General features: G+C 41.3%; 1 protein-coding gene across 6 annotated transcripts in view; it reads right to left on the minus strand.

Moving 5' to 3' along the window:
• Nucleotides 1–1398: 1398 nt before the first annotated feature.
• Nucleotides 1399–18120, minus strand: part of Arfip1 (ADP ribosylation factor interacting protein 1) — a 75096-nt gene continuing 58374 nt past the window's right edge. For 4 of the 6 annotated variants that reach the window (XM_029537765.1, XM_021195970.2, XM_029537764.1 and 1 more), the window contains 2 exons: nucleotides 15731–15905; nucleotides 2697–3288 (listed from right to left, as the gene is read on the minus strand). In XM_029537765.1, the coding sequence (XP_029393625.1) occupies nucleotides 3133–3288; nucleotides 15731–15905 (331 nt within the window). In that variant the 3' untranslated portion in view covers nucleotides 2697–3132. Of the gene's footprint in view, nucleotides 2674–2696; nucleotides 3289–15730; nucleotides 15906–18120 lie in introns of those variants that run through there. The other 2 variants (XR_003843704.1, XM_029537766.1) reach the window with 2 other exon arrangements.

Here is an 18120-nt window from a genome sequence, read left to right on the forward strand (position 1 = left end):
AAGTCTGGGGACCTTTTCAGACTCTGATTTAAAACAACAGGGGCCAGAGAGGTGGCATAGTGGGTACTGGATGTACAAGCTCAATGCAGTGTGCACCAGAAGCCTCGGCACTCAGCCTGACCCGGAGAGCAGAGACAGAAGGATCAGCTGGAAGCTCTCTTTTTGGCTGGCTAGCGGGCGCTCAGAGTTTAGCAAACCAGTTTCTTCAGTATATGTTTTTCTAGAATAACTTCTACTTCAATGTAAGAAAAGCCCTGTCTCCCCAACCCACTGTCCTGAGGCACATTTCCAAACTCCTCAGATTTTGTTTATCCTTTCTCTATCTCTGGACAGCAGCTCCCTTGACAACTACAGCATCCACAAAGTGACTCCTGCTGATTCAAGAATCATTTTACTACCGACAAATATAGAAGTGGATGCTCACAGCCATCTATAGGATGGAACACAGGGCCCCCAATGAAGGAGCTAGAGAAAGTACCCAAGGAGCTGAAGAGGTCTGCAACACTATAGGAGGAACAACAATATGAACTAACCAGTATCCCCAGAGCTCGTGTCTCTAGCTGCATATGTAGCAGAAGATGGCCTAGTCAGCCATCATTGGGAGGAGAGACTCTTGGTCCTGCGAAGATCATATGCCCCAGTACAGGGGAATACCAGGGCCAGGAAGCAGGAGTGGGTGGGTTGGGGAGCAGGATGGGGGGGGGGATAGGGGACTTTCGGGATAGCATTTGAAATGTAAATGAAGAAAAATCTAATAAAAAATATTAAAAGGTATGCTCAGTTCCTATCGATGCTTCTGAAAATGGGCACATTTTACTCCTGAAAACAAGCCTGCAATACAGAACCATCTTTAAAGTGTGTATGCATTCTGATGGCCCGTCTTCCCTTCTACAAACAGACCCTAAGAATAACAGAGCTGGCTAAGGGATATTTACACCCGAGTTTATCGTACTAATAGCCCAGCAACTTAGATACCTAACTTCAGGTCTGTCAGGTGACTTCCAGAGGATGGCAAGGGAGTCCCTACAGTCCACTTGCTACAGTAGCTAGGAACTGCCTCTGAAACAAAATGAACACACCACTGTCCAGCATGAGGGTGCACTTCTTTTGCCTATGTGCTCACTATTCAGAAATCACTGTTATTTTTAGCTTTTGTGAAAAAAATTCATTAATCCCTGAGTCTATTAATATTGCGCTCCTTCACTACAACTGTTGTTGAACTCTGGTGAAACTGAATGTGTTCAGGTCCTGAGAGATTCAGGCTGAGAAGAATAACTAGAGCTTGGCAGAGTAACAGGATCACCTTCCCCCCCACTAAAGATCAGAAAAGTACATTCTCTCAAGTTCCAAATAGTTAGTTACTTCTTATTTAAAACGCATAAGGCCAGGGCACCTGGATACTGCAGCAGACACTTTAATAAGAAGACAGAACTGACACCAGAGGCACACTGGGGAACGTAACTAACCATCACCAGTGACTCTGCTGAAGAATAAAGTGACACTCTCTCAGAGGACACACACAGGAGGGAATGATTTAAAATAGGCTCATGACTCACAATCACATTATACTGTATTAAGCACTCAAAACAGGCATATTAATAAAAAAGGCCAGCTAAAAGGCATTTGGACATATGTAACACATCATACAGTCTACAAAGTTCACGTACAACAATAATTTTAAGTACTTCATTTCAACACAATAGAAATAACAGGTAAAGTGGTATCTCTGAAAATACTCATTTATATGTATGACAAAATCAAGGGAACTTTACATTTAAACAAGATTACATCACTGAGGAACCACACAGTAGACTAGCCAACCACATACATAAGACCACAAGTGCTGCACAAGTAACTCAGCACTTGATTTTCCCTTCCAACGACCTTCACACACTTTACACAATCTTTTCATTACCCAAGGGGGAAAAATTCTCCCATCATCCCCTTCTTCAAGAGGAATCAAGAGAAACCAAATATAAAATTCAAAAGTTGGTTTTGCCATCCACCTCAAGTGTAGTTTTATGAGGACAAAATATCCTGTTACAGATGAATCAAATGTTATCCATAGGGGTTTCCTCATGTATGTACAGTGGTTGGGCAAGAATTACTGCATCGGAGAAGGCACGTATCTGTGATTTAAGGCTTAACTGGTATAGTCACGCATGGAAGTCAATGAACACAGTCTGGAAATTCTCTTCTATCAAAACGGAATTTACTCCCAAACTAACTTTCTAATCTACAAATTTCTGCTCTAGAAACTGCTAAAAATTTCCATTTCTATGTCCACATGTTAAAAAACAAAACAAAACAAATAAAACAAAACCTATCCCTCTTAAGCAGATTTCATTATAAATCAAAACTGCTAGCACAACTGTCAAATTCATGTTTAAACGCGTCATAAAAATATGACAGTGTGATTCCTGGACCTTTATAAATATCTAAACAAAATTACAGTGTTACAGATTAATTTTTAAAGTGTATCTGCAACAAGCTATGGGCCAATCAGTCATTTATTCGGGCTGTCCCTTGTGTGACACTGCAGGACATCATAAAACTTACTCTGCAAAATAGCAAAATATCTTTTCTTTAAGATAATACACAAACATGAACTTCTTAAAGATGTTGAATATATTCATATATAAAATATCTGACATTAATACAAATCATGTAAACCTCCCTTGGAAANAAACATGAACTTCTTAAAGATGTTGAATATATTCATATATAAAATATCTGACATTAATACAAATCATGTAAACCTCCCTTGGAAAACTATAGCTGGCCCTCATTTCTGGGACCAAAAAAAGCCTTGAATTTTTATCTTGTCAGTGCAAATCTATATTAAATATTTCAACCTACAGAAATAGCCATAACCCTCACAATACAAAAAGGATTTCTCAAGAAGGAAAATTATTATGTTTAGAATTATAGAAATTATGTTTACATAAAAAAATCACCTACCTTCCCATCAAATTTAACAGCTCAATTGTTATGTATGAAAAGGGAAAAATAAACGCTATCTGTGCATGGCCACTACAATGGTGGTCGCTTCACAGCCTCCCCAACACTACTTAACTCTTACTAGTTCATTAGTTGTCTAACAATACACTGTTCCTTCTTTTCCAGGGGAGTTTACTGTTCTTCGAGCCAAGATGGGGCGTCCACTCCAGGGGTTTTCAATTTGACATGGAACTGCTTAAGTGTCAGTTCAAGCTGCTTCTGATTCCCAGCAAAGTAGGCAGCAACGGCGCTGTGGAAAAGGACCAGCTGATTGCGTAGCACTTTCACCTGTGGACAGGGCAGAGGGACAGGGTGAGTATTATACCACAGGCAGCATGCCAGACAGTGAGATTTACTACATCCCTAACTTACATGTCACCCAAAGAACCACTCTAATATAATGACAACGTTCACAAATACCAAGTACACAATGTCTGTTCAGTGACCTTTTCATTTCCTAAAGGGGACAGGTCAACTTGGGATGTTTTGTTTTTGCATTGCTGGAGATAGAATTCAGGAACTTGCATTTGGCTAAGAAAATACTCTACCAATGAGCTAATACCCCGTCCTGTTAATCATTTCCAAACAACATTACTGAGAATATTAACAAAAAAAAAAAATGCCATCATATTTCCTTCTGGAGTTGAGTATATTTAAACCATGTGAGGTATAGAAAGGGGAACATTATCTACAGTTAGATGCTACAATACACCACCAGATGCCTACCAGGCACGGGCAGCATTAAGACGAAGCTTTGCATAAATCTGGGTAGGCTGAATACTTATAGATGCTGCTTTTTTTTTTTTTTTTTAAGAAATCAAACAGCAGCAAACATTGCACAGAAAGTCAATTTAACTCATATACCCAGTTACTTCCAACTACTTATTACTACTTATAGTGATACCAGTAACACACCAGTACTGTTTTTAGATTTACTTTTTACACACCCCCATGAAAATGAAAGGTAAATATTTAAAGAGTTTGACCACAGGCATATAAATAATTTAGTAAGATGTTAATATCCACACATGCAATGGGAAAAGACTGAGTAGTTACTTTACCAAGGAATATAAAGAGGCTAAATGAGCACATGGAAATACTTCCCACATCTTTAGTTATTAGGAAAATCTACAGTAATCCCACACTGTGGCCCCATCACTGCTAAAGATGTAGAGTGACTGAACTCCAGCACCGTTTGTGGAAATGAGAAATGGAAAAGTTTCTTAACAGTTAAGCATAATCTGCAATCCAACTACTCTACTCCTAGATATTTACTTAAGAGAATGAAAACCTAGGTGCACACAGAGACTTACATAGGGATGCTCAGGCAGGCTGGGTTAGTTAGAGTCAGGGGTTGATTTACTTGTGATAGCTTCAAAGCAGAAACAACTCAAATGTCAACCACAGTGATTAGATGTATTGGGGTATTCCCATAAGATGGATAATGTTAAAAGCAGAAAGAAACAAGCAACTGATTACATGCAACATGGGTGAGCTGCAAGAACCCAGTGTTCTGTGAAAGAAACCGGAGACAAGAGTGTGGGGTGCTTGACTGCATTTTATAAAGTTCACAAAGCACAGCTCCTTCTGCCTAAGGCTTTCCCAGCAGTGACCTACCAAGGGCTCTCAGTGACTCCACCTTGCTCTACCTATGTTTCTGCGCTTCTATTTTGGCTGATTCTTGAACTACATAGCAAATAAGAGACCACTGTATTTTGATCATGAAAGTCCAATTTCTGCAAAGAAGTTTTAACTGATCACTTTACTGCTGTTTGGGCCACAAGTATATTTCCTGAAATTTAACTCCCAAAACTTTTCAATGAAAGAGAACAGAAGAAGATGGACTTTAATTCATGTACTGAACCTGTAAAGAGCTGTAACTAGCTAACCTACAATGTCACACACGTCAGCTTCTCTCCCCAGCCTTGGAGGTGGGGACACACACACACACACACACACACAGAGAGAGAGAGAGAGAGAGAGAGAGAGAGAGAGAGAGAACTGAAGAGTTGGCAGCTCACAAAATTCTGACTGGGGCCACTATTGTGCTTAAAGCGACCCCCATCCCACAGTGAACATAAGCCATGCGACACACAGAGAGGCTTTTGGGGGGGGGCTAAATTCTAATTGTGTTTTCACAACGAAACAATGATACCCACAGCCACAAAAGCAGTTTCCAGCCATGAGGAGGCTGATGTGTAAAAGCCATCTAAAGAAAGCACCTGGGCTGTCCTTGCTGAAGATAACAGCCTACGTGCAAAGCTTTGAAGCTACAATGGGAAGGCAACACAAGCAAACAGCCTTCCAAACAGTAATCCAGTATAAACTTCCATCCTCACTTCACACCACAAACCATTGTTTCCCCCGACACAGTTTTAATGCTACCTTATGCCAAAACAGGTCATTCATTTTTCTGTCAATACTGAGTATGATAACTGAGACGTGTTTAGTGTTGGTAGTAATGTCTTAAAAATCAGACATAAATTAAAATAAGAACATTAAAACACTAAATCATTAATCTCAAAACATTAATAAATCAAAGTAAACCCTCAATACTTACTGATTTTAAAAGAGGTTAGTTTGATTTTCTGTTTCTTGCCAGCCACCCTTCATCATGTATGCATTCATATGATGGAGGGAGCCGGTACTGCTGTCTCTGATGTGCTATCCTGCTCTGGTTATTAAATAAGAAGAGCAGGGCTGTGAAGATGGCTCGGTGGGAAGAGTATTAGCTATGCAAGCATGAAGAGATGCACTCAAACCTTAGCAACTCTATTAGGGGAAAGAAGAGAGAAAAGAAAAGCAGCAAGCCGAGCACTGCATGTACACCTGCAACCCGAATCCGGGGGCACTGAGGCAGAAGGATCATTGGGGTTTGTTGGGCACAGCCCTGCTCCATGTTCAGTAAGAGATTCTGTCTTAAAGGAATAAACTTGAGAGCACACAGCACACAAGGTCTTCCTGTGACCTCTCCATGCATGCATGGGCTGCCTTGCCCTACCCCAAGCACATAGAGAAACCATTATTAAGTAAAAATAATAACTAAACAATATTAGAAAAGCAGTTGCAAAACAATTTCAAAATAATTAAATTTTGCAAAAAAAAAAGTCTTATTACAGGTTAAACAACCCAATTTGAAAAAAAAAATCCCAAATACTACAAAATCCATATTTTAAGTGTTGATTATGACACAAGCAGAAAGTCTCCCACTAGACCTCATGTGTGGTCAAATGCAGGACTACTGAAAGTGGCACATTGTACACCTTCAGGCTACGTGTGTAACAGTATACATTTATGTATATTCTGTGCTTAAAACTAGGTTTCTTCACCATAACAATTCATCATATATATCTAAATATCCCAAAATACAAGAAACTGAAATCCAAAATACACTAGTCCAACCAGATACTAAGAGACAGTATCTACATAGTATGATATTTGTAACGCCTGTACTATAATACAGTAATTTTAACACTATAGTGAGCTATTAGTTAACTAAATAGTGCATTAAGTAAATTTATTAAATACATTTTGCATCATTTTACTTAGCCCATTTTGTTGGGGGGTGGGCACTGAGGACTGAACCCAAGGTCTTATGGTTTGTGTGAGGCACAAGCTCTAACTGGGTCATGTCTCCAACCCCACAGAGAATCTTTCAAAGAAAAGAAATAGAAAGAAAAATCAAGACTTCACAGTTCAAAAAGCCAAGAAATGCCTAAGGCTAGACCTCCTGAAGACAGACTGGAGTGTGAGGAACCTGGAAATCACGCTCTTGGATGGCTGCATGCTCTTTCACCTAATGTAGCAGCCAGCAGTCACGAGACAGCAGACATTGCAGAATACTTCTAAGCAAAAATTAGAGACAGACACTGGGGGTAGGGCACGCCCAGTAGCAGCGGTAGTGGGGCAAGAGCCTACCACGAGGGTTGGAGCAAGCAAGAGAGACTCTAAAGTTATGAGGACAACACTAAACCTGTGTGTGTGTGTGTGTGTGTGTGTGTGTGTGTGTGTGTGTGTGTGTGTGTGCGCACATTGCTAAGGACAAAACCCAGAGCCTGTGTATGCTCAGCAAGCACTGTCTATCCCTCAACTACACCCCTAGCCTCAACATTAAGCTTTCACAGGTCTTTCTATACATATAAAGCAGAGAAAACTTTCTGAACTACTTGTATCTTTAGAAAAAAACTTGTGGTTAAAGGGATACATAAAATAACAAATGTAGAGACTTAACAAGAGTGAGAAGAGTAACCATTACAGGCAAAAAAAGACAACCAATTTTACAAAATGTTAAAACTTAACAACAGAAAGAAAGAAATTTAAAATGAAATATACTAAACCACAGTGTGCTCAATTACAAGGAAGCTTTATGAAGATCTGCTAGTGAACAGCCTAGATGAGATCTACACAAAGCCGTCCCAGCTCGGTCTGTCAAGTACCCTAAACGTACCACACAATACTAAATTGTTAAAGGCAGAGATGAACCAGGCTTTCTTAAAGAGCCTGCTCAGAGATGACACCTGTGGACAACCCTTTCTCCATCCTCCACAGCACTCTGGGAAGATTAGCACCGTGGGGTTCCTATAGTAAGTCCTATGGTGAGCACTGCCCTGTAGACAGCAAAGCTGTAAGACCATAGGCTTGGTGCATGCTAGGCTGCTACTCAGCCTAAGAGCTATGCTATGCTTCAGCCTTACACACATCTTCGTATTCAGAGAATTAACAGCAGGTGTCACCCAGTTATGATCTTAATAAATACAGTCATATTGTGAGGCACTTCAAGTAATTACCTGGTCTCCCAGTAAGTCTAGGAAACAGGAGTTGCATTAAATCTACCAAAATTCTGGAGCAAAAGACTAACGTAAGCTGCACATGCAGACAGGTGCAACAGGCCACCCTGAAGAGGTGCCCAACTACTAGGATACCGAGTATTAACTTTCCTCCCCACACCCTGCTATTTCAAAATCAACATTTTATGTTTTCCTTGTCTGTCACCAATCTTTGCAGGAAGCCACCAGAAGAAAAGGCAGATATGAGCAGGCCCCCTCAGCCCTCCACTAGGTTCCTGAAGTATCACATCATCAGCTCACATACCTGTCAGGCCTAAGCAACTATGGGCAGAGAAGGTGGCACTGGGAAGGCAGTGAGAGCAAGACAGTCCAGGACAATATTACCCCATTTCAAATCTCAAACTGACCTCTTACATACAACACAAAATTACATCTGGCTTACCAACTTGGAAGATGTTCAAGGCTAGCAGTATCCATGAAATGTGGAGCCGAGAAGTCCATAGACACCACCACCATTTATAGAATAGGTACAGCGCAGCACTATGGTTTAGAAGCACACACGTTTGTAGGCAAATCCTCTTGAAAGTGGAAGGCAGTTCTATTTATTATACTCTTCTATCATATCCAACTCTACCCTGCACGTAAACTGGCTACTTCTAACCAGGAAGAATCAGAAGACATACATACCTATGAAGTCCTAGCACTTAAGTAGTGGATAAAGGAGGAGGGTCAGAAACTCAAGGTAACTCTCAGCTAGCTGTACGGTGTAGCTAGCCCAGCCCTAGCTAGCCTGGGCTACATGAGACACTGTCTCTAAAACCCAAACGTCAAATCCCTAAACCTACCAACCAGGCGTACGCCCTTAGAACCTACCAACCAGGCATACGCCCTTAGAACACATTGCTTTGTTGGAAATATGAGTGCAAGTGGTAAGTAACCTGGTCAGCCTGATGGGCCTGTCCTGCCACAGCTCAGTGCCATCTCCACTCATCTTCTCAAACTGCTCTAAGCAGTGCTGGGTAAGTCAGATTTAGATACATCTAATTTCAAAATCAACCCTCAATTCACAGTTCTCTCTGCTCATAGTTTATGGACATTTTTGTCTGATTTCTGAAGAGAGGAGGCGGCAATACCACAACTACAAAACACTTGCCCTTTACTTGGATTTAGAAGAAAAAACAGTAATGTGGAAGACATTTAACCACAAGCTGGAAACACTATCCACGAGCAAATAGCTTCTTCATCACATGATTCCTACTTTGTCCTATAAGGATGATGGGAGGGAACTCATGTGCTTATATTAGCTCACTTTCTCTTCTTAGCACAGAACTGATCACCAGGCTTTAAAGCAAACGAGGGAATTACAGGCCCTGACTGTATTTGGAAAATAGAACTCTATTTTGTGACTTAATTTGGAGAAATGGTGAGGCATATTATTAAAAGGATATTCTAGCTGTATATATTTTCCTTTCTCCTTAGAAGAAAATTTAACGTGAAACATCTCTTTGTGTGTGTACACATATACCAGAGCAAATGTGTAATGTTCCAAGGAAAAACTGCAGTAGGGTTAGGGTTAGGGAAGGGGAAGAAGGGGGAGGGGAGGAAGGGGAAGGGGAAGGGGAAGGGGAAGGGGAAGGGAAGAAACATGACTGCTCCTAGGTATGGTGGAGGAAAAGGTTTATTATGGATATGTAGGAGAGCACAGCCAGAGGCAGAAACTTCTGAAAGAGTGCAGAGTGTACAAGACCCTGAACTATGTGAGAAGAGGGGGAGGGGGAAGAGAGGGGAACCAGGTGCAGTAGTTAGGAGGACCAAAGGAATGAGAGTGGGTCATCAAAATGACATGGATAAGATACATGGATAGAGGAATGTTCACAGGATCCAAACGTAGGTAGATCACATTTGGACACTGTCAACAGGTCCTTCTGTGCTCAGCATCACACACTAGGTGATCAAGAATGCTACTATTTTAGGCAAGAGTATAAACAACTATCGTTATATCAACCTCAGACTCGGAATAACTGATTTATTTATTTACAAGAATAACTGATTTTCTAAAATGTGAATTTTTCTTTTTGCCATTGAATATACAAAATCCAGTCTACCCTTCTCTGACTCCCACCATCTTTTAAGTCATTAAAATATAAACTAATGAAACAAACCTGCATTTAATGGTCAAAGCTAATCAACAGTGTCTTACGGTAAGAGTAATTTTATCTTTCTTAAAAACAAACCCCCACTTTTTAGATTTGCACCCTAAATGGTTTTACTGGATGATTTTGAACATTTACCCTATCCCCAACATATTCATAGCTTTGAAATACCTATCATTTGCCTTCTCTTTCCTAGTGCTGAGTTCTAGCATCCAAGGCCTCAAGCACACGGGACAAGCTCTCAACCATTAGCTACATTCCCAGCCTCAGATTAACCTTACACCATGTATCTCACATTCTTGTTGGTTCCAGCACACAAGAACTGTTTAAAACAAATGAGTTGCTTGAGCTAATCTGCTTCTTTCTGTATCAACAATAAGCACAGAAAGCCAGTCAGAGCCAGTGTTTCAAGCCAGTGGTCAGGCTTGATGGCTGAGCAGTTCCTGCAGTAGACCTCCACTGTGGGGAAGAGCGCACACATTGTGGTGGATGCCTGACCCATCACTGAATGTCAGGAAGGCTTAAAGGAGGGCTCGGTACCTATTTTCACAGATTGTGCAGAGCATCAGAAATGTTGGGTTTTGTTCTTTTTACTAAAGTGGCCTATATATTGCTTTGAGCCTTGAAAGAACAAAAGGCTGATAAACAAGCTGCTTTAGGTCACAAAATACCTCAAACAACATTATTTACAGGCCTAAAAGGAGAAATGACGGAAGGTGAAACATTCCAAGAATCTACTTAACCCAGTCCTCACTGCTACGAACCCAGAGTTATTTAGCAAACAACGAAGGGCACATCAGAGAGTAACACAGATTGTGTAAGTTAAAGGCAAGCAACTACATCATGGGGAGGGAAGGCAGAAAACATAGATTAAAGTGGAACATGGGTTCTGACAAAGAGAGAATAACAAATTCAAATATGGCCATCTGTTCCTCAGTATTAGGGGATGCACACATACAGAAGTGTACAACAGTGCACACTTGCGGCAAGAGAGAACAGAGGAAATGAAGGGAACACGGGAAGAGAAAGCAAGCCGCCTCTCACACCAGCACCTGGTTCATGTAACCGAGTCTCGGAGAGCTCTCAAACAAGACAGTAGAAGGCAGCACATGGTCTGTGCTCCTCAGGGTCAGGGCCTGTGTCCTCTGTGGCTAACGCGTCAGCACTGCCTTCTGGCCCTTAAACCTGAACAAAGCACCACAGGTTCACCTCGCAATTTCACTTACAAGACAATTTTTTTTTTTTTTTTACAACAAGCAAACCACCTTAATTTTTACTTAATTTTTAACCTTTGTACTATCTTCTTACCTAGTTATAGATTATATTCTTTAAGCAATGTTAACTTCAAATACAACAAAAGTGTTAGGACACTCAGGATGTGACTCTATTTCCTGACAATCCCACACCCAAGCAGTCTTACCTCTTCAGTTTCCCTGCCTTTCCAGGCCTGATAAAATCCAAAGTATGTGCTCCTTTTATCTTTGACAATTACACTCGCTGTCTTGGCTCACTTCAGCCCTGAAATTCATTTTGTTTGTTTGAGATATGGTCTCACTCTGTAGCTCAGACTAGCCTCTGAGTAGGCAGTGTAGACTGACCTCAATGTATGGATCCTCTTGGCTCTCAAGCCTCAAATGCTGGGACTGCATCCATATGAGGCAAGCATTCTACTCAAAGCCTAGGACCTGAAATGATTTTCTGCAGTGTAATAATTAAGGGCATTAAGGGCCAGCTTTGTCAGAGTGCTGGTCCCTAAGAACAAGCCCCTCAGCTCCAGGCTTCATGTCTCTGCTGCCTGTCGCCCATAGACCTATCCATTCTGTTTTGCCAGAGAACAGCAAGGCCATCATCCTAAGAACATACTGTAAACACCTTGGCTTTTAAAACAGAGCAAAGAACCTACCTTATACATAGCCAGCCTCGCTTTTTATTTTTTTTAAGTTATAAAAAGGAGCCACAAAAACACTAACACTAAGACTTCATAGCATTGCCACAGGGCTGTCTGTTCCATACTCATGGGCTTCTGCCTTGGTTTTATGATCTATCTAGCGCCTTGCTATTTGGCCTCTCATTTTAGAAGAGAGTGGGCTGGGGATCTAACTCAGTTGCAGAGTGCTTGTCTATTGAGAACTATCACTATGGAAAGTTACAATCCAGAGAACCAGTACAAAACACCCCCAGTCCCACAAAGAACTACAAAGCCAGGTCCTTAAAACATCAAATTATAAACTACCACATTCAGTAATACTGTTCTTAAAGTCAACACACATTGAACAAGCAAACAAACAAAAACTGCATTATAGTTTGTTAAAATTCAATTCCTAAATAGATTATTTACATCTGTGTATAAGAGAGCAATTAACTCAGAAGTAATTTAATTGAACAAAATTGAACTGGAAGTTGTCAAGGAAGCAAACTGTATGAAAGACAGTTGCTTTTGTTCTCATTATTAAAAATAAAAAGGGTAAGAGTTGTTAAACCATACGACCCTGCAAAGTTCTCTCACAGATCTAAGTCCTTTTTGTTTTGTTTTGTTGTTGTTTTTCAAGACAAGCTTTCTTTGCATAGCTCTGGCTGCCCCACAACTCTCTCCATAGACCATACTGGCTTGAACTCACAGCTGCTCCTGCTTCTGCTTCCTCAGTGCTGGGATTAAGGAGCGCACCACCTTAGCCTATTTCATCCCTTACATTTGCTGACTGGGTGTCTAAATTGCAACTAACTTTCTGTTACTCCCAACATGAAAATGTTTTTAGTGCTTACAAAACAATGCTGGAATAAGATCCATCTAACTGACATTTACAATTTAGAACTGATACCCAGGGCAATGAGGGGGGTTGGGGGGGGACCTTAGATGAACTGTCCAACAGTGGGGAAGAGGGAACTTGAGGAGTCTACCTCCAGTAGTATCTGCATCTCTCAGTCAGCTGCTTGTTGGGCCTCTCAGAAGACAACCATGCTAGGCTCCTTCTGTAAACATCAGTAATAGTGTCAGGTCTTAGAGCCTGTCCTTGAGCTGGATCCCAAGTGGGGCCTGCCACTGGACCTCCTTTCCCTCAGGCTCTTCTCCATTTCCATCCCTGCAGTTCTTTTAGACAGGAACAATTCTGTCAGAGTTTTGACTGTGGGGTGGCAACCCCATCCCTCCACTTGATGCCCTGTCTTTCTCCTGGAGGTAGACTCTACACGTTTCCTCTCCCCACTGTATGCCCTGTTTTTTAAAGACAGGGTCTTCACTGAACTTGGAGCTTACTGTTCAGCTATTGGCTGGCCAGTGACGCCCCCGCCCTGCCCCTGTCTCTGCCTCACGGTGCTGAGGTTGCAAATGCATGCTGCAGATCTGAACTTAGGTCTTCATACATGCAGATATGTACACCCAAGTAATAGACTGAAGTTGGGGACCCCATGGTTGAATTAGGGAAAGGCTGGAAGAAGCTGAGGAGGAGGGCAACCCCATAGGAGGACCAGCAGTCTCAACTAACCTGGACCCCCAAGATCTCTCAAACACTGAGGCACGAACCAGGTAGCTTACACCAGCTGATATGAGGCCCCTGACACATATACAGCAGAGGACTGCTGGGTCTGGCCTCAGTAAGAGAAGATGCGCCTAACCCTGGAAAGAGTTGAAGCCCCAGGGAGTTGCAAGGTCTGGTGGGGGAAGGGGGTGGGGGACATACTCTTGGAGATGGGGGTGGGAGGGAGGTGGAGAAGAAATGGGATAACGACTGAACTATAAACAAAAGAAAAAAGTAATAAAAAAAAAAATTTTAGAAAGGACCTGGCTAGTTGTGAAGTTATCAACATTCATATTACTTTAGACCATGGTTCTTCTAAGTACTATATAAGTGATAATGTCAACAAATATGTAAATATTGATATAATAATATCCATCAAAATACTAAACAATGTAACTGATTAATACATCTGAGACTGAAATGAGCACCATCTTGTGGACCTTAGCTAATGAATGCTTTAAAAGGCTGTGCTACTTCGATCATGTTGGGCAGTCTCTCTGGTCATCCACTTAGCTTTCTGTTTTCTGTTACTGTATGCTTCCAGGTGAGTATTTTCATCACTGTCTCTTTAAAAATGGAATAACATTTCTAGACATGGTAGAACCCCCCCAAAAAATGTTATTCTGCAGATGTTATGGTAGCTATGGGATTAAAGGAAACAAGAAGGTAATAATACGGCCCTTTGATGTCATGAGGGAGCATATAAATATAGTTTTCTAGAAGTAAATAAAAATAATTGCTACAGTTTAAATCTTTAATGTCCCCAAAGGACCATGTGTAACAGGCCTAGCTGTCAGCCTATGGCACTACTGGGGATAGTAGAATCTTTAAGTATGGCCTTAGGCCGGCCAGGCACAGGGCACACACCTGCTTAGCTAAAAACTCAGGAGCAGAGCTAATCATCAATACAAGGCCAGCCCTTTTCTATCTACTAAACACTGCCTCAAAAGTAAAAGCGACAGCTGGGTGTGGTGTTGTACATAGAGGCATGACAATCTCTGTGAATCTGAGGCCAGCCTGGTCTACTTAGCAAGTTCCAGGACGGCCAGGGCTATAGTGAGCCCTTGTCTCAAAACAATAAACCAGAATAAGAACTAAACCTACCCCCCAGACCTGTGTCTCTAGTTCCATATGTAGCAGAAGATGGCCTAGTCGGTCATCAATGGGAGGAGAGGCCCTTGGTATTGCGCAGATCATATGCCCCAGTACAGGAAGGATCATATGCCAGGGCCAGGAAGCCGGAGTGGGTGGGTTGGGGAGCAGGGCAGGCAGAGGGTATAGGGGGCTTTGGGGATAGCATTTGAAATGTAAATGAAGAAAATACCTAATTAAAAAATGCCTTAAATAAAAATAAAAATAACAACAACAACTAAACCACAAACAAAGGGAGAAAAACCAAAGCAGCAGGGCCTAGTAAGGAAATAGGGTCACAATGGCTGCCACAGGGTAAGCAGTTTATTGTCTGACACATCCTCCTGTTGAGATACACCTTATTACTGTGACCTCTGCAACTGTGAGCCAAACCGACCTTTTCACTTTATAAACGGGTTGTCTCAGGTATATGCTACAGTGATAGACTGACTGCACGCCAATTTTCAGAGGGCACCAGGAAGCAAGTATGGTTGAAGGCCTGTCCGGTTTCAGAGGAAGCAGACGGCATAGGAAGAGGAACTGTTTCCATGAAAGACCCACTCACAGGACAGAGCAACACCTAGCTGCACCATGGCTGTCACTGGTTCTCTCATTTACAACTACAATCTTCCACAGAAAACTAAGAAGACATGTCAAACACAGGAACAGATACTTCACACAAAGGAAAACTCAAGGGCCAAGAACACAGCTCAATGGTAGACCACTTACCTACCCAGCATGCCCAGGGCGTGGATCTAAGCCCTCCACCCCAAAGAAGCACACATAAAACCAGGAACAGCCTCTGACTCCTATTGCTGTGATTACAGGCATGGACCACTAAACCTGAAAAAAGCTCTGTTATTTAACTATTTAAAGTCCTTGTTTTCCAACTTCAATCTGAAGATCAAAGTTGAACAAAAGTATTATTTTACCCACCCAGTTGTTATATATGAGAGCATGCATGACTCAGTATGATTGATGAATCTTGTCACAGAAATTATGTATCTAAACTCAAATTAGTTATGAACCAAATTCCTTCATGCAATTGTCATGAAAAAGTTATGAGAAACAAATCATTTCTGTGAATTTAAGGGGATATTCTAAAATCCATAAAAAACTATCAGAAAGCAAAGAATAAACTTACCTTATTTTCCTCAAGAAATTTCAATTTGACAGAAACATCACTTCGCATTTTATCATATTTTTCCTTATGTATTTGGAACAGATGCTGTGACTGCTCAATTTTTGGCAGAGTGTTTGCATCACGTGGCCCAAGGTTCAGTTCTTCCAAATCAGTACGGTACGCATCATATTCAATTCTGAAAAGAAGAGAATAAATAATGCATACCAGAAAACACTACGACTGTCAAGAGATGGATTGGAAGACAAGAGTCTCATATTAATACTCAAAACCCACACAGTCTACATCTGATGCTTTTTACATCATTTTTCCCTAAAACTAAAGAGCTATTAATATACAAAGGGATTGGGGGACCTCAGTGCCAGAATGCTTTAGAATGTGTAAGACTCTGGTTTTGTTCTCCAACACTGTAAAATGTGAAGCATGCATACAATTATGCATGAACAGGGAGGAGCTGCTTCTTACTCTTATCTACTGTTTCTTCCCTAAATTTACAATATTAATTGACAAAATCTTCAAAATTTGCAACTACTTAAATTAAAAAAACAAAAGTTAACCTTAACAGATGTCAAACCAAGTTCAAAGTAGTTATCAATCCTTAATGTTAACTGGCTACTAATGATGAGACAAAGTTGGTGAAACCAGCCAACTTAGAATGCCTAGCAAAACTGCTGAGAGAAGTCATACTGAGAGTTACCAAAGCATGGCATGCATGCACTTTAAAATGTTCTCATCACTGTAATTAAATAATAAATATTAATGTCAACTTTTACCCATCACACTGAAAATACTATTGCTGCAACATGTAATGAATGTAGAAAATTGCTAATGAGCTACTTTATATCTGAAGACTGGGTACTGACACTTGGAAAGCCCCTGTATATTTTTTAGATCACCATATTCCAACAGATACTGGTCACATTTTAGTGTTTGACAGGCACATATGATAGTATAATGTTAGATGGATTTTGGTTACAGTAGCATTTAGACTGTTAAAATGACATCTCCTATAGACACTATGGCGTGGTTCTGTGAGATGCTTTGCCTTAGTGATTCTAAAATTGTTACTCTATCAACCTCACTCTGTGATCTCCCAGCAGCTACACAGCACCTCTGTCATAGCCCTGTGGAAGTTAACAGTACTGCTATGGAAAGCAATGACCCAGCTGCCTCAAAATATTCTGTACTCAACTGAAAGAAAGTGACCGACCTCTAATTTACTAAAAAAAAAAAAAAAAAAAAAAGGCCATGTGCTACAGCCAAGGTCTTTATTCAGATGTCAACAGGGAGACTCATATCTTCTAGTCCCAAGAATGAAGAGTATGTTAAGTAATCAACTATATTGTATACCTTAACTTGAAAAGGAATATGTCAGTCCCTCAAATTAAACCCTAGTTTGTCTGTTATTTATTTTGGGGCTTTTGAGACTGTCTCTACGTAGCCTGGGATGTCTTGGAATTCACTATGAAGCCCAGGCTGGCCTTGAACTCACAGAGATTGGCCAGCTTCTGCTTCCCAAGAATTTTTAAGATTTTACTTTTTACTTTTCTCAAAACAAGATTTCCCTGTGTAGCTTTGGCTGTCCTAAACTCATTTTTAAAACCAGGCCAGCCTCAAAGTCAGATACCTGTTTGTTCTGCCTCCTGGATACTGGGATTAAAGGCTTGTGCCCCGGTGCCTGGCATCCAAGCCCTGCTTATTTTTAACCTGTACTAAATTTAACAAACTAGATCTTTCCAGGCCAATGAGGACCACTGATTCGCTCACTAAATGGTGATACACACTGGCATCTTCTGTGTTTCTGATTTTTTTTCCAATTTTTATTAGGTATTTACTTCATTTACATTTTAAATGCTATCCCCAAAGTCCCCTATACCCTCCCCCGCTGCTCCCCTACCCACCCACTCCCCCTTCTTGGCCCTGGTGTTCCCCAGTACTGGGGCATATAAAGTTTGCAAGAACAAGGGGCCTCTCTTCCCAATAATGGCTGACTACACCATCTTCTGCTACATATGCAGCTAGAGACATGAGCTCTGGGGGTACTGGTTAGTTCATATTGTTGCTCCACCTATAGGGCTGCAGACCCCTTCAGCTCCTTGAGTACTTTCTCTAGCTCCTCCATTGGGGACCCTGTGTTCCATCTGATAGCTGGCTGTGAGCATCCACTTCTGTGTTTGCTAGGCACTGGCATAGCCTCACAAGAGGCCGCAATATCAGGGTCCCTTCAGCAAAATCTTGCTGGGGTATGCAATAGTGTCTGCGTTTGGTGGCTGATTATGGGATGGACCCCCGGGGTGGAGCAGTTTCTGGATGGTCCATCCTTTTGTCTCAGCTCCAAACTTTGTCTCTGTAACTCATTCCATGGGTGTTTTGTTCCCAATTCTAAGAAGGGG

The sequence above is a fragment of the Mus pahari genome, chromosome 4 (genome assembly GCF_900095145.1).
Source record: "Mus pahari chromosome 4, PAHARI_EIJ_v1.1, whole genome shotgun sequence".
NCBI lineage: Eukaryota > Metazoa > Chordata > Mammalia > Rodentia > Muridae > Mus > Mus pahari.